The sequence below is a fragment of the Mugil cephalus genome, chromosome 12, assembly GCF_022458985.1.
Source record: "Mugil cephalus isolate CIBA_MC_2020 chromosome 12, CIBA_Mcephalus_1.1, whole genome shotgun sequence".
NCBI classification, from domain to species: domain Eukaryota; kingdom Metazoa; phylum Chordata; class Actinopteri; order Mugiliformes; family Mugilidae; genus Mugil; species Mugil cephalus.
In genome coordinates, this window is record NC_061781.1 from 14337282 (window position 1) to 14354114 (window position 16833).

The 16833-nt window shown below is 39.5% G+C and overlaps 1 protein-coding gene across 1 annotated transcript; it reads left to right on the plus strand.

Annotated features, from left to right (window-relative positions):
* Positions 1-992: 992 nt before the first annotated feature.
* Positions 993-16156, plus strand: hat1 (histone acetyltransferase 1). Its single transcript, XM_047601601.1, has 11 exons — positions 993-1103; positions 1714-1785; positions 2119-2194; positions 4854-4974; positions 9525-9701; positions 9824-9945; positions 10535-10639; positions 11021-11127; positions 11643-11794; positions 13028-13144; positions 15512-16156. Exons 1-11 carry the CDS (start codon positions 1097-1099, stop codon positions 15680-15682), a joined length of 1227 nt encoding a protein of 408 aa, XP_047457557.1. The 5' UTR covers positions 993-1096; the 3' UTR covers positions 15683-16156.
* The last annotated feature ends 677 nt before the right edge of the window (positions 16157-16833 follow it).

Sequence of the window (16833 nt, forward strand, 5' to 3'; positions counted from 1 at the left end):
CTGATAGTGTGGTAGTGGTAAAATTACAGTGGCTTAAACATGACTGGGTAGGTCACTCATTGGTGTACCTGGAGGACAGAATAGCCGAGGCTGGGATGATAGCACAGCAATACCTGGGCTCAGAGGGACGTTCACAATTGCACTTTCCACCAGAGAGACAATTTCTGTTTATTTCACTGAGATACCACTGTAGTCTAACCAAACTGTTTACCCCACATATGTACAATAATAATCAGATGTCCCTGTGGTTTGGTCTGGGTTCCTCTCATTAACTAGATTTTCTGGTGGGATGAAGAAAAACTTGTTTTCAATATGTCACTATGTGACATATATATACTATATGTATACTATATACTATATGTATACTATATACTATATGTCAATATGTCAAGAAAATCAGATATTGATATACCATCTAGTAATCTGTTTTAACAGTGACAAATAATATAAATAAAGAATGGGGACTAATGGTGGGACAGTCTGTAATTTTAGTGTAGAAATGGACTATAATAGAGAATAGTTTTGTTTGTGCTTTCTTTCTATATTTATTAGAGGCCAGCATTATTGTAAAGCCTCTTAATATAACAACAAACAAGATAATGCTGACAGCTGATTGTTGTTGTTGTTTTTTTTTATTATTATTATTTTTGTAATTACTAACAGTAATGAATCACAGGTGTGGAGTCCTACATTTATACATGTTATAATAAATAATTTCATATCTAATATTTGCTGGCTGCTTAAAGGGAACATCTGTTTATACATCTTATGCTAGCTCTGTAAGATATAACAGTAAGGAAAATTATAATGATAATATATGAGACGTTATTCATCAAAAAGCATCACAAACTCACCTTCCCTTAAATTATTTGTGTATGTATAAAAGTAGCGTTTTTATTTTTCAGTATTTTAACATTTTTTTCAGTGTATTTATACAGGTCGTGGACTTCATGTAGAGCTACAGGCGGAGTTAAATAAAAAAAAAAAAAAAAAAAAAACTACTTCCGGTTTCTACGGAAACACGCAGACCCGGAAGTCCCCCTGATTCCGCGGGTCTTTTGGGACAACACAGCTCCACACAACACAGTGTGCAGAAATGGCGGGTAAGAGACTAAATGCGACAATGCATTAAGTCCTTCGTCTTGTTTTTAATGCATTTCCACCAACAAATGGACGTTAGTACCGCTCAAAAAGCGCTGGAGTTGTACACTGGCTCTTAACGCTGCACTGTACAGACAGCAGTGGGCCTGTTTGCTAACGTTAGCAGCATGCTATCAGGCAGTGGTAGCATGCTGCTTGTATGTTTGTTGATGTAACGTTTAGATTTCGATTTGAATGTGTAACTTGAATGTATTGCCGAATAAGGGTGTAGCGTTAGTTCAATCTGCTTCCACGCATTCTGCACCCCATGATATGTGCTAATAAAAGAGGAAGAGCTGCCTTTATCTTAGTCTTACAGCCCATTTAAATAGCTATTTCTGGTTTAAACAATGACATGCTTACTTTAAAGGATTAAACTGGTAGCTCATCCCCTGAGATGCGAGTATAAATTGGTTAAAATGGTATCAGAGGCAACAGATTATCTCTATTCTGTGTGTGTATACATATGATAATTATATTGTGTATATAAGGAATGAAAAGGTACAAGGTGGTTTATATAAACAACTAAACAGCTGATTAACAACATGTTTTATGCTTTGTGGGTTTCCACAGGAGTGAACACCATGGAGAAGAAACTGGCTGAGTACAAGTGTGACACCAATGAAGCTATATGCTTGAAGCTGGGTAGGTTTTTCCGTCTTTATTCATTACATCTTGTAAATGAATACAAGTTCATTGGGTAGTCAAGTGAAACAATGTATTCTAATATATTTGCTTTGAACTAAATGATGGCCTTATTTTATAGTATTCCGTATTTGTTTAAAATAACTAAGAGAGCTGTTTATTCAACAGTTTTGTTGAATTGCAGTGTGTTATACTGACACGTTTCTATTATTTTGAGAAGCCTGTTTTATTTTTTTCATTTTCACTAGTGTAACTAATGAGCAGGTGAGTGTAGGGTAATTAGTCGATGATTGAATTGATTGAGGATTGAATCCTGTCTCCATTTTCTCTCAGTTCGCTTTCCGGAGGATGTTGAGGATGATGGGACCACATTCCACCCAGAGTACAGCCACCAAATCTTTGGAGACGAGTGAGTATTTTGTTGTTTGTTGGTCCGTACTTTGCGCTACTTGTGATAATGTTAATAATAATAATGTTAATCTGTTAAGGCTGGGCGATATGACCAGAAATGTTTATCGCGGTATTTTTCAAAATTCTCACGGTATCATGGTATTATTTTGTCTTGCATAATTATGTGTTCACAACACGTTCTGAAATTAAATCTGGGGACATTTACAGCTCTTACAGATATAAAAAAAATAAATAAAAAAAATGTAAGTGTTATCAAGATGAAATGAAGAAACAGGGACAATACGGTTTGAATTATTTTTGCATATTTATTCATATTTAAACCAGCGCTCTCAAGTTCTGAATTTAGCTTGGAGTGAAATTTTTTAGTTTGGGAGTGGGCAGTTTAAAAATAACCCACCCTGATTCATAAGCAAATATCCTACATAATTCCTACACTTTAATAAGCAACTATTGAAGTAATAATAAAAAATGGAGTGATTACCAGATCACAGACTTCCACTTCTCCTTTGACAAGTGCACATTTTTGGAATTTGTAGAAGGCGTGGTTAATCTGTTCCTATTTCACCTAGCAACGGCGAATACTATTTTCTGATTGGCTGATTTGCCGCTGATATTTTCTGATTGGACGATGATTAAGCACAGCAGCCAGCCATGGCCTCATCTGTTCATAGATCACTAATCTCTTTTAAAGGATATGTGCAGTGAGTTTTATCGTCTTTCGGCATGAGAAATGTCATTTGTGGTGTGAGAGCATGTGAACTTATTGAATGCATGAGTCTTGAGAGCCCAGCTTAAACATATTTCAACTGCTATGTCTGTAATGTCAATAGCAGCACGACTGGTTACTGTAATAACTGTCGTTACAGTCATAGCTCTCTACTTACAAATCTTCACATATTTATTCATTCTTCTCTTGGCTGTAAAGTGTGGCATGATGTGTGGACATTATAAAGACACATTTAAATAGTACCAATCATTTGCGCTCAAAGCAAGAAGCTTCCTTCTCTCATCCAGTCACAGTGAACATATCTGAAAGGTGGCTTATGGTTTGGCTAAATAGCTAGTGTATCTTATATTCCCCTGTTTTCAAAGTGAATGTGTTAAATAATTATTGTTTACAATTTGTGTAGTAAACAATAATTAGAGGCAGCATGAATTGTGTCTAATTGGAAAATGGTAAAGATGCACCAATAAGGAATTTCAGTGGCGATAATGATTACCAATATTTATCTACTAGTTGTTGTTCTAATTGTTTACAGACTGCTGCGGTTGGCGGAGGGGGTACTTGGGCATAATTGTTACATTTAATAAGGGTTTATGTCATGCTCAACAACCCAGTGTTCGCATGTTCTTGGATGTGCAAAGTATAATATTTGCTTTTTTGAGAGGGAGGAGGTTGTTTTCCTGTTGATCGTGGCAATAGTGAAAGGACAAATTCTATTTCAAGTCAGTTCTGCATTTGTCTAAATGGACCTGGAAGTATTGATCAGTTAATTACAATTAGTGAAGTAATTAAATAATTAATGTTGAAATTCCATTACTGGAACAATAACAATACTGTAATTGTCTTACTTATTTGACAATAATAAATTGATGTGTCTCATTTAATGTGGTGCAGGCTGAGGCTTGGACATGTCTATTTAAATGATAATACTGTTTTCAACATGGCTTAATTACAATGCGTTCTCCACCTACGTTGTAAAGCTCTGGTGTTGAAAGGAGTTGAACCAAATAACGATTCGGTACAGTTCACATTGGGCCGAACTGTCCCAGTGTTGATGCCAACGATGCCTGAAGAAAGACAGACAGTACTCGCATATCCCCAAAGGTTGAGAATTGACTTTAAACAAGATTAACTTGATGATCAAAAAGTAAATAAATGAATAAGCCGTTGCACTTCTCATGCCCGGCGTTTTGTACGACGACTCTGAATGATATCCAAAGTTGCTGAATAAAACGTTGCCGATGTCCTTAATACTGTATTATGTACAGGGATTGTTTCTTCCTGGTGGAGACCATAAAGTGCGTGTGTTTGAACATAACACATGAGCAGTAATTGGTCCTGCATGTTATCGAAGCCTCACAGAAAGCTGTCAAGAGTCACGTTATTAGTGTAACGTCATTTACACAAAAGAGGCATTGAACCTGGGCACAACTACGTGGTGGAGGGACACCAGTGTCTGTGTTTGGACTTACACTAGCACGTTACTACGCTCCAAAATGCATTTCCAAATTAGTCAAAACTAGGACTGGTTATTTTTGCACTTGCTGCAATCAGCTCAAAAGGAACACTGTAATTGGGGCATTAATTATTTCGGCAAGCGTAATTGCTAGTAAACCTTAATCACACAGTTCCATGGTGATGAATCTATTTTGTCATAAACCGCTAGTGATATAATGATGAAGGCAACAATGCACAGAGTGAAATAAATGACCCCCAGTAAACACTTATTATTCACTCAGGGTGTGTATTTAACAATTTTCATAGAATAGTAATGATCAGATGTTTGTTATTGTCCCTCTGGTATTAATTCAACCTGGGCTCCACACAGCCTCTAAAGGGTGAATTTATTATTTTATGTCTAAAAGTCACTTTCTTGTCAAATGTGAGTTTGATTTTTAATCATTTCAGTCATTTCATTTTTTAATCTCTATAGCGAAGTCGCATTTGGATACAAAGGTCTTCAGATTCAGATCTTCTACACCGCTGGAAACCTGAGCACTCTCTTCAAAGTGAAATACTCCTCAAAAGTCTCTGAGACGTTTGACTGTGTGGAGGTAAGACGATCAAATCCTTTCTTTTAGTTTTTAAATTTAGAATATGAATATAGCTTTCTACACTTGTTCTAACCATTTTCTTCTTCCGTTGTAATGATAATGGACAACCATGTCGTGCTGATTGTGTATCACGATTAGAAGCTTCCAGTTTAAATGTAATGTGCTTTAAACACATACAAAGTGATGACAATGCTTTGCCACCTGCTGAAACGTAATGTTTTTCTTTTCAAAAGCTGCTCCATTATATCTGGAAGAAAAAGAAGAAGGGGAGTTATGTAAAACAAGAATAGTTAGTCTTATATCATTCTTTGCAGTTAGTGATGTATTTTAAGAGCTGTTATATCCTTGTGACAGCTTGTGACAGCTTCAATATTTTGTTTAAATCTTTAAAGCACCGGATTGATTTCAAGTTGCCATGTTTTAGGGCCCCCCCCCCCCCCAATGTGTCAGCTGACTAAACCGAAACTAAACAGCTGAGAGTTTGACTTTCATTTGTCAGGTGCTGAATAACAGGAAACGTTTGGTTCACTCACGTTGCTCTCCGTCTATGTAAGAAGACACTGGCTTAGTAGGGAACTCTTGAGAATGTATTTAAGGAGTCTGGACATTATACATTTCATAGGAAACAACCACATGATGAAGTTAAGTGAAAAAAAAAGTTTAGTTTTTGTCCAAATCCAGTCTGAAGTTGGGCACATTTGTGCATAATTAATACAATAAATAAATTAAACTATATTTCAACATGTAAGAAAACTCAAAAGAAGTTGTTTATATAACTGAAAACAGGACTCGCTCTTCAGAGTAATTACCACTGTTGCCAGAAGGAAATAATCTGTAAAAAAAGATGGAAACTATTGAGCTATTTATTAATGTGTACAGCTCAAATACTTAAATTATGAAAGGCTCATTTTTCACACCAAAGTGTAATTCTTTCCCTGAAACTGAAGGTGTACATTATCCTCTGTATTCACATGAGCTGCTTTAGAGCAACAAGGTACAATTCATTTCCAATGGAAGCTGGTGACATTAAAACTGATGCCTGATATTTGTTGCTATTTAAGGAGGGTAACACACGACATGTCAAACTTAAGGTGGCTTCAACTTCCTTTGACGCTTCACTGACACATAAACCTGTGACATGTTTGACCAAGAAACCGTTGTTGCGCAAGACCATTGCAGCGCAGATTTGTTTGAGATTTTAGGTCTCGAATCAAGTTCTTCAGACTTCAGTCAATTAAATCTCAAATAATGGACTCTGAATAAACTCATGTCAGAGTTGGTATGATTCAAATTACACCACGTCAGTAGAATCACACCATCAACCCATAAGCCTGGTTGTGGCAACAACGTTTATTTTAACAAAGTTCTGGTCAATAACCTGCTGTATCTGCCAGTTTAGCCATAATTACAATCAGTCGTAGGGTTGGGATTACTGTTAATAATAAAATGTTTCTTTTGAACGTGTTTGCCTTCATCCCTCCTAGATGTTAATGTGAAAATCTTGTTTTAACATTTCTTCTGGTTGAGAGTATTTGAGAAAGAGATGAGGATAATATGAGACAATAAATGATCAGGATCCACAACCATGAAAATACTACTTACATATGATTTATGAAGTACTGTATTATGAGGACATGCTAAACAAGTATGAACTAGATAATATTTAATATTCAAAAAGTATTTTACCTATAAAACAAAGTCTTAAGCTGTTGATTAACTCAGCTCAGTAAAGTTAAACATCAGGAGATGATGGAAACTGTTAATTTACTGTTATTTTTTTTGACAGTAGCTTTGACAGTATTAGTTTTGATACATGTTAATAATTTGTGTCTTTTGAACTAACGGCAAAAGTGACGAACAGGATTTAAATTTTTTGGTCAAAACATACTGAAAACAAGTCAATCCCAAATATTAACACTCATTAATCTGAGGATCAGCAACACAAGCCGTGTTTTCATGGAAAAGCACAAGACAGCTTTAGTAAACGGTTGCCTCCGTAACCGTGCAATCAATTACTCTTAACGGGCACTAGATAGACCTGTAGTACTCTTTTCTCCACTAACTGAGGGACCTCACAGCCTCTGTCTCGGGGGTGACATTATTCCAGTAAGAGATCTCCTGTTTTGTTAGACTAATCCCATCCCACCACGGTCCCCTGTGTCACTACACTAATCCTCACTCCTCCCTGTCGGAAGAGAAGGGTTTTAAATGATTTTGTTGGTGGGGTCTAACACGAGGCATCGATTTCTATAAAGTTTCTGTGATTGAATCAGCAGGGGGGGGGTAATGTGACTCGGCTGGACGCCGTGAATGTACATGCGTTTTCAGGAGTGAATTATTGTTCAAGTTATCGTCAGACGAAGATCTTTGAGGCTGAACATCGAGACGCGTTTTACGTAATAATTAGCGCGTTTATTTAGTGAAAATATTTAATAGTGGATTTTAATGTTCTTCTGTGAGTGGCGCTGTTTAGTGTGTAAAACTTCCTGCCTTTTTTTAAATTGGGAGACACAGTTATTTACATATCAACAGCCAGTATGTGGACAAAAGCGGACAGTAAAGTGAAATGCTTGTCCTTCTTGGAGGCGTCACAAAAGACGGCTGGCCGCTTTGAATATTTCCCGAAGCCGTCAATGCTGCAAACGTGCAAAACGAATACCAGAATTAAGCAAGGGCCCCTACCGAGGTCAAATGATTCAACTCCAGGACATCTGCCCTGTCTGGACACAGCGGGGGGGGCTCCCCTACTGGACAATGTGAATGTGGGAGAACTGGTGCAACTTATAAAGATTTGGCATTTTTTTGTGTGGATGCACTCAAACTTATGAATAACCCAACACAAACGTGATGGTTTCTTTCGCCTCTGGCAACTCAAAAAAAAAAAAGGAAAAAACGTAAATAAAGCCATTATACTTTTTGGGGGAACATGGTTTGAAGCTGATATTCAAACTGAAATGTGATGGTGGTGTGTGCCACTACCTAGTGTTCAGCGTTGACCCCTGAGTGTTCACCTTGTTAAGGGTTTGAGTGCAGCTGGTGTAGAGGCAGAGAGTGAGGGGAGCAGCAGAGTTCAGGCTGCATCTGAAGAGTGTTTGTCTCTGAGTGCATGTGGACGGTCGGGGTGCGGTGCAGCTGGCGAGGGACGAGGGGAGGCAGAGATGGGAGTCGATGCAGCTGCCGCCGCCGCCGCCGCGTTGATACAAGACTCTGATCAAAACTCACCTTCTCCCCTTCAAATCAGCCAAAAAACGGCGTTTCTGGGCAACGCCTCATAGAAAACACTGATTTAGCGGCAGAACTTTGGTGCGTGTGGGCTGAAAACTGGAGGGAGCTACGACAACCTGTCGTTTTTCTGTAAAAATACTGACATATTAGATTCATAATCTGTTTAAATGTTTAACGCTTTCCCTTTAAAATACTGGAAAAAAATACGGAGAATCCCCTTCAAATATTCAGTGTGCCATCCCCAACACAACAAATTAGATAGTTTGTACTCCCTTTGTACTTATTGTTAGAAATCAAAGACATTAACAAACTGTCCTAAAGGAACATTGTTAAGTTATATTCATGCCAAACTAAGGCACCTATTCTCTAAGGCTGCGCAATTTAGTGTCTAGTATGTAGGAAAGTGCCCGGGACAAAGGGACTTGTTTGTCCATGGCCTTTTAAGTGTGGTCCTTGTTCCCTAGAAATGTGGCCGAACAATTACAATGGTTAAGAGGCATTCAGCTGCAGGTGCATTACTTCCAGTTAGATATTAGCTGATGTCTGAAAGGGAGGAATTAGCAGTATGTTGTATTAGCCTTTTGTAGTGCATTTTGCTCAGACCTTCTTCATTTCCCAGTTTTCAATGCTGAGCAGCAAGGGTCTCTGTGCCGAAATAATGCCCATCACACATGTAAATGGTGTGAAAGGGCTGCTTAGCAAAGTGTTCTCATGTCAATCCTTGTGGAAATGGATACAATGCAAACATTACAGCTGAACTAACCACACGTTGCACTGAGTAAAAAGTCCAAGGGTAGGGCCTCTTTGTCTCCGAGGCTCTTTGAAAAACGCAGGGGCAAATTCATTTGATTGGGTTCACTTGGCAGGATTAGAGGAGAGGCCTCTATTATGGATGCCCAAAGGTTTGTTAAGTTGAGATCAATTCATAAGATTTTATTTCCCAGTGAGAAGCAGAAATGCGTTTATTGTGGCAACTTCATCACATATTCATGGTTTAACATAAGTAGTAAATGTACTGATTTAAGTGGCCTTTTCACCGGGGAGGATGGAGGAGGGCGGAGGGCGGAGGGGGAGGGGGAGGGCGCTGCCGTGGTCTCTACTCAGCTGACAGTTTTAATTGCCTAATGGTTTTCCTTTCTTCAAAAGATTCATGCTTCCTGTCCTATTTACCAGGTTATTTTGCACCTTTTTTTTTTTCTTGCAGACGTGGCCAAATTAACAACATTAAAAAATATATATATCAAAAACGTAGACGCAGTAAATGTTTTGGTGTCTACAGATTTGCCCTTTGAATTATTAAAACCTGCTCACGTTGTGTCATCCAGCCCGACGACGTGGAGGGAAAGATCCGGGAAATCGTTCCTGCCGGATTCACCTGCAACACCGACGACTTCATCTCGCTGCTGGAGAAGGAGGCGAATTTCAAGCCCTTCGGCACTTTGCTCCACACGTACACGGTCCACAACGAGGACGCAGGAGAACTCACCTACCAGATTCACAAGGTACAAACATTACTCGCTCATTAACAAAAAAAAAGTCAATCCGCTTTTAATGTGTGGTGCATCACAACGGACCAGATTTAAATCGTTAAAACGTTTTTGTGCTGCGCCCCCCCACCCCCCAGGCTGACATCTCCTGCCCTGGATTCCAAGAGTACCACGAGCGCCTGCAGACCTTCCTCATGTGGTTCATAGAGACTGCCAGTTTCATCGATGCAGATGACGATCGTTGGGACTTCTTTCTCGTGTGAGTGCCCTCCTTAATTGACATCAACCCCCACACCTCCTCCCTCCTCCTCCTCCTCCCCGGCCCTACCCAAAGCCTTTATTGTGTCATTGAAAAACAAAGCCCCCCTTTGAGGCGCTTGTGACCAATTACCAGGCCAGTTTGATTATATTTCCCCCATAGAAGAATTGTTGATCAGGCAAGAGCTTCCTTTGTGCCAAAAGCCCTTTTCAGATTTTTCAGGGGCAAGAGCTGAATTGAATACTGTTGTCTTTTGAAACACTGAACAATGTCTTAACAGTAAAAAGAGCCTCTGCAACTGTTTTCTTTACCCTGGCACCTATTAATAGTGACAATGGGGAAAATGGACTGAAGTGATTTTGAGGAGCTCAGTCCCTCCTCTAACCCCTTCTCTTCCTCTAAGTTGCAGTACTCCAATTAAGTGCATAATGTATTCAGGTTGTAGCAGGTGTACCAATCGGGCCTTGGCCGCTCTAACTTGCTCATGTCGGGGGGGTTAGGGGTGGGCACGAGAACAGAGGGGCTAAAATGGACACTGCATGGGAGTGTGCCTGTAATTGACCTGTTTGCCTTTGTGTTTTATCTGCAGATTTGAAAAGTACAATAAAGATGGGGAGACTCTCTACGCAACTGTTGGCTACATGACAGTTTATAATTACTACGTGTACCCAGACAAAACCCGACCACGTGTAAGGTAATTGCTGGGGCAGCACGTGCCTTCCCATTCTTTTGTATGAAAAAGGAGTGGAAAATTATACATTTCTTTATCCTCTTCCCAAAGAGCCCAAATTACTGGCTTATATAGCCAACCATTCAACCAGATTTTGTTTCAGTACCAAACCAGGGTGATTTGTATCCGAAAACAACTTTATAGATAAGCCTTTGATGTGATTTGATTTGTTGCATTGATGGATCAGCGTAACAATCTATTATTTTCTGCTTTCAATCAGCAAGTGCCTGTTCCTACCGAGGGGAAAAACAACTCGGATGCCACATGAATGTGTTCTGTGACTAATTTTGAACAAACCTCTTCCCTCACTGCTTCTCCGTGCGTGTCTGACCTTTAACTAAACAGCCAAATGTTGATCCTGCCTCCGTTCCAAGGAGAGGGTCACGGAGCTCAGCTTCTGGAGGCAGTGCACAGATTTTATTGCAGCCTGCCCAAAGTGCAAGACATCACAGGTGAGCATCTGACTTAAAAAAAAAAAAAATAAACGAAAAGCGTGGACTCTGTTTAAAATGGTGGGATAAACATTTAATCTAAAACCCAGGCGTCGCCCGCGAACAGTTTAAATGATTTTTCTCTGCAGTTGGTGGATCCAGACGGTGAGCTAATTTGAAGGGCTGGCTTGTATGCCAGAATGTGCTCTATTGAAACTAGTTGGATTGAAATAGATTCTTTGCATGGAGACGGAGGATGAATACTAAAGAGGCATCCCAGCTTTTTCCTTTCACAGTGAAAAACCCTTTCAAGAAAGAACTTTTTTAAGAATAAGCGGTGAATAGGCAGAAGGTTCCTGGTAGCAGTTCGACTGGCCCCCGAGTAATATCGCTCCACTTATATTTACGTTTGAAATATGTGGATTTTATGGACGTAAAAACCTTTCCCCTCATCCTCCAACGTAACACACATAGCATAGGTGGAACATCAGGTGTGGTATGATGTTAACTCCTCTTAACTGTGTTTCTGTTTCCAGCTGAAGACCCGTCTGAGAACTACGTGAAGCTGAGAGACTACGTGCTGGCGAAGCTTTGCCAGGGCCTTCCTTCCTTCGCCGTAGACAAGCTGCCCCTCGGCTTCTCGGCCGACATGGTCAAAGAGGCGCAAGACAAGCTGAAAATTAATAAGGTGCTACAAGTGTGAACATATACGACACCAGTAATCTGTTCTTTTAATGAATGTTTATGGTTGTGTTCATGAAATGTCAAAAAAATGTAAAAGGATTATCATTAATTCACAGAGTCTGGTTCAAAACGACCAAATATTTATTGTGCATTGATTATTAATCTTTTTATCACTGTTTTTGCTTTGTAAATGATTAGTACAATACTTCACTCACCTGTCACAGTGACTTAAGTCCAAGAAAATAGGACAGTCGTGCTGATGATGAGGATGATTGAAGGCCATCCCACAGGCTTTCTTTATCCACATCCAAACACAGTTGACTGAAAACAGACATTTTGGAAACTGCCTTCCAAAGTTACGCCGTTCTGAAATTACATCTGCACTTTTGACCGGCAGTTTTTGTCTTGTGATGTGTGTGAATCAGAATCCGAGTGCCTTTATTTTTTCTTTTGCAAAAAGATCTACAACTAAATTTGCAGCGCTACATCTATTTGGCGCTGGGTTAAAAGGACAAACAAAACATCAACACAGACATGCATTCAGAATAAGTAATGAATACATTTAAAAACTACAATGCTCCCAGAAAAGAGTAGCACCATTTCACAGTCTTTTAATAATTTCGTTGCTCTGGTTGAAGAGCCCGAGGGCCCGGGGGTAGTGCTGTTGTTTGTGTTGTTTAATCTGAATGTGCTGTGCTGAGAGTCCTAACGGGAATTATTACATGTTTACACATTCGTGCACTATTGTTTGTACATCATGGAGGAACAGAGTTCTGTGGAGATCACCACAACATAATCCAGTTGTAGCTAGTGTTGTTGGTAATGTACCAGAGATGACTGACTTCAGAGTCTTATATCACTGCCTGTTTCAGGTGTCTTTTCTGTGTTTTCATGTAGAAAGAATATTTTTACAACATATGATAAAACCCCAATGTAGAAAAATATATATTAGGTGGAACATACATAAGTTATGTTTCATATTGTATGGTACTTAAAGGAAGTTAAAGTTTTGACAGAAACTCAAATGGACTGAAGGTTTCTAGTTAGTCACTCTTTTCCACAGTATCCAGAAAACCACACAGAAAGCCACATTAGAGGTTCTTCTTGAGAAGATTCATACTCTAGACTTCCCTCAGACCTCGTCCTGGGAACTGCATTTAATTCCCAATGAGTCATAATGAAAAGTAATAACATTTATCAACATTTTAAAACTTTATTTTTTATTTTCTTCCTGCAGAAACACGCGAGACGGGTGTACGAAATCCTGCGTCTGCGAGCGACGGACATGAGCGACGAAGAGAAAGCGCGGGAGTACCGTTTGGAGGTGAAGAAGAGGCTATTTGGACCATACAGGGTGAGCTCATTGCCGTCACAGCCTCAGAGTAGTGTACTTTACATGTCAGCGCGGAGTGGGTCAAAAAGTGCTCGCGGAACGACATCCTGAGTGATTCCCCCAAGTATTCAAATAAATGCGAACGCCAACTTGTCTCTGTTGCTGTCAAACAAGAATCCAGTCTGCAGTCTTCCACCTTTTGTTAGCATAACATTATAGCCGCTCGGAGCAGGAAGAAAAATGGCCCGTGTACGGCGTACAGCCCTCCATTGTCGCTGTTTATTATGTTACCTTTTAAAACAGCAGAAAAATTGATCTTCAGTCCTGTGAAAATTGATAGATTACTAGTGCCGTATTGTTACAGCCACAATAGGGCGCACCAGGCGTCTGTGGTTTTGCTGCTGCCGGAGCTTTTTTCTATTCAGGCACATGTCATTAGTCAGGATTTGCATTTCTTTGGGAGAAATAATTTTCATGAAAGTGTGTTTAAAGCACTTTGTCAAAAAGCTGCTTCTATTCAGAGTTCAGTTCTTTTCAAATGGCTTTTTTTTGATGTTTTCTCATGTGTTTTTTTTTTCCTCTTGGCAAGTTTCTTTTGAGTTTTAGAGATTCAGTGTAACAGAATATCGTAAGCGTCTCTGGCTTCGCGTTTCAGACATGACAGTGGGAAATGCTGAGTAGATCTGCCCTCCCGAGTTACTCCCCAACATCCTGTTTGCTTGTGACATTTTATGTTCGAGCTGCTCGCCGAGACTTTGCATACCATCCATTAGAGAATTTGCTGTCAGCAGGGTAACCGCACGTCTCGAAAAAAAAAACGAAGAAAAAAAAAAAACGCAGAATCTGACATGGAAAAGACCTATGTGGTGAAGTGGGAAGGAGGAATTCCTTGGGAGAGTGGCAAAGAAAGATCTGGTGGCCAGATGCAGAGCGATTTTCCTTCCCTGAGGAGATTTAGCATGTAGTTAGTTGAATGGCAGGGGCCGGCGCTCTGTGAATGTGAAGGGGATTATACATTTCTGCTCCTACCCCCAGTTCCCCAGTGAGCGTGTGCGTGCTTCAGACAACAGATAGATGTGGACTAACTGAACCTGTACTTTGTCCTGGAACTCGCAGAAGTCAACATTATATGTTACGTGTTATTCCTAACGATGGTAGCTCTGTTTTTAATTTTTAATTTTAACAAAATCCAAATAAGTTTATTACACGTACTTACTTTTTTTAGTTCACCTCTACCTCTGTCCTCAGAAATAACTGCATTTATATTACTATTACTTGCGTTCAGGATTTCTAATGGCACCATTACTCACATTCCCCATTTTGCCATTTGGCAATTAGACTGTAAACCTTTGTTACGTGTTCAGTCCACGGAAAGAGGGCTTCAAACACTTTGATGGATTAATGTAATGGAAGAACTCTTTATTAGAAAGTCACTTTCTAATAAGCAACTGTGCAGTTAAAAAAAGTGAAAAGCATTGATTTGAGCGCGTTATACGATACAGATGAACTAAAGTGATTGTTTAAAAGAAAAACAAACAGAGACTTTATTCATCCTGTGGAGGAATTCAGTGTCTAGTAGCATCATTTCATATTTAACTTATATAGTAATAAAAATATATTGTGCTGTGTAAATATATACAGTGATATCAGCAATTTCCTCACAGGGAGAAACTGTAGTGTCCTATGGTCTTAAGATATATTACAATAACTTAAAGTCTATATACCGTCATGTTTAATGGGTTTTCTTTGTCAGTACCATGTACTAAATATTCTGTATTCAAGATTTACTTTCTTTTTCATTTCTCATAGTATTTAGTCACACATGAATATGACGTTGAGTCGGGGTCGTCCCTCCCACTTCAGCATCCTGCTGGATGTGCAGAAGATTCTGCATCTCTTGAAAACAGGTCATCTGATTGATAGAAGTGTTGCTTCATAGAGCTCCAGTAAAAAAAAAAAGGGAGAGGGGCACCAGTGATACAGGTTGAGTCGGTGGATTTCATAGAGTGTGACTGTGATTTGTGAGCACAGGAGACCGTTGTATGAACCTGAAAAAAGGTATAAGTAGTTTTATTTTGCCATATTAAAAGGCCTTAAGTTTGATTAAGTGAACACTACAAACATGTAATGTAGTATTTACATGTTTTATTAATTGTAATGTTGATATCCATTAGGAATGAGTGTTGAGCTTTAATGCAGGTTGTTGACAGTCTGGTCAAAGAAATGGTGCAACATTCATTCATCTCATCTCCCAGCGTAAACAGTTTATATTCTCAAAGTGTCGCCGTAACGTAAACGATTAAAACACATTTACAGTTTCGTACGCCTGTAGCAGAAATGACTGATTTCATCCTTCGTGGACGTGCGTTTGTCGTTTTTGTCGTGCAGAAGAATCAGCGGGAGCTGGCGAAGATGAGGAAGTGCCTACGGCCGGAGGAGCTGGTGTCCCACATGGGCCAGATGGACACGCAGACGCAGCACGAGGAGCTGGAGAAGAGCTATCAGGTCGTCGTGGAAGACTACAGGAGAATCATCGAGAGGCTAGCGACCCAGGCCTGATTGATCCAAGCGTGACACGCTGCTGACTCGGAGCCCCGACACTCAACATACAGGTGCTCTGCCCAATCTGTACAAAGCCTACAGCACGACAGACTTTCTGCTGCAGCCAAGAAGAGGCTCTTCTTGTTGTGACAAAATCAGTGTTTTAATTGAAGAGTGTTACAGGTGTATAGTGGCTGACGATGGGCTGCGGTGGGAAAGGCCTGTCTGTTTTCCAGCTGATGTTGATACGGTAGAGGAGGTGAATAGTGCAGCTGGAGGGTGAGACTTCCTGTTTGTCCCACATGTTTAATCACATTGTGCCAGATTAAATGATGTGTAGTTTTTCACAGATGATCAGAGGTCCGCTATCCTGCAGAGAAACCTTGCTTCTTCTCCATCATAGACATTTTTTAAAGATCTTTTGTCGAAACAGTTCCCCAGTGTGTGTTTTGAAGCACTTCATACTGAAAATAAATATGGTTTTGTATATTGCTCAAATGGCGTGATTCTTATTGTGGACAAGAAAATAAAACTGACGTTGTACAGTATTCAATTATACAAGCTTGTGTTTAATTTCAACACGATTCTTTAGCATAATAAAGGATATGTCTGAAAATAAAAAGACAAGCGAACAAAGAAGATGGCATCAATTATTAAATATGGAAAGCAGCCAGAATAAAACTGAATGAAAGACACAGAGATGGCCCTCAGTTTCTCAGAAACGTGTTTGGAAACAGAAACCTTAACGACTTTCTTGTTTAAAAAATAAAAACAGATTTTTGGCCACAGCTTTCAGAGAGGCAGCTGTGGACAAAAACGCATAAAATTAAAAACTTAATTACACATTACAAAATAATTTTATGTCTGAACCCTTGGTGTTTTATCATTTAGAAATAAATTAATAATGTATAAAAATTGCTGGATAACTTTATAACCGTGATGTTTTTCTTACACATGAAATTATTTCAAATTGTTGGTGGACGGCGAAGGAAGGAAAACCAGAAGTAAGTAGCATTTCTTTCTCCTTGTCAAATTCTTGCGCCTACATTACCCACAATGCCCCTTGACGGCTGCGCCTAATGTATCTTTGAACTGATGAGTCTGATGAGTCTATGTCATTCAACCATCATACAGATTTCTGAAGTATCTTTATACAACTTTCTATTAGC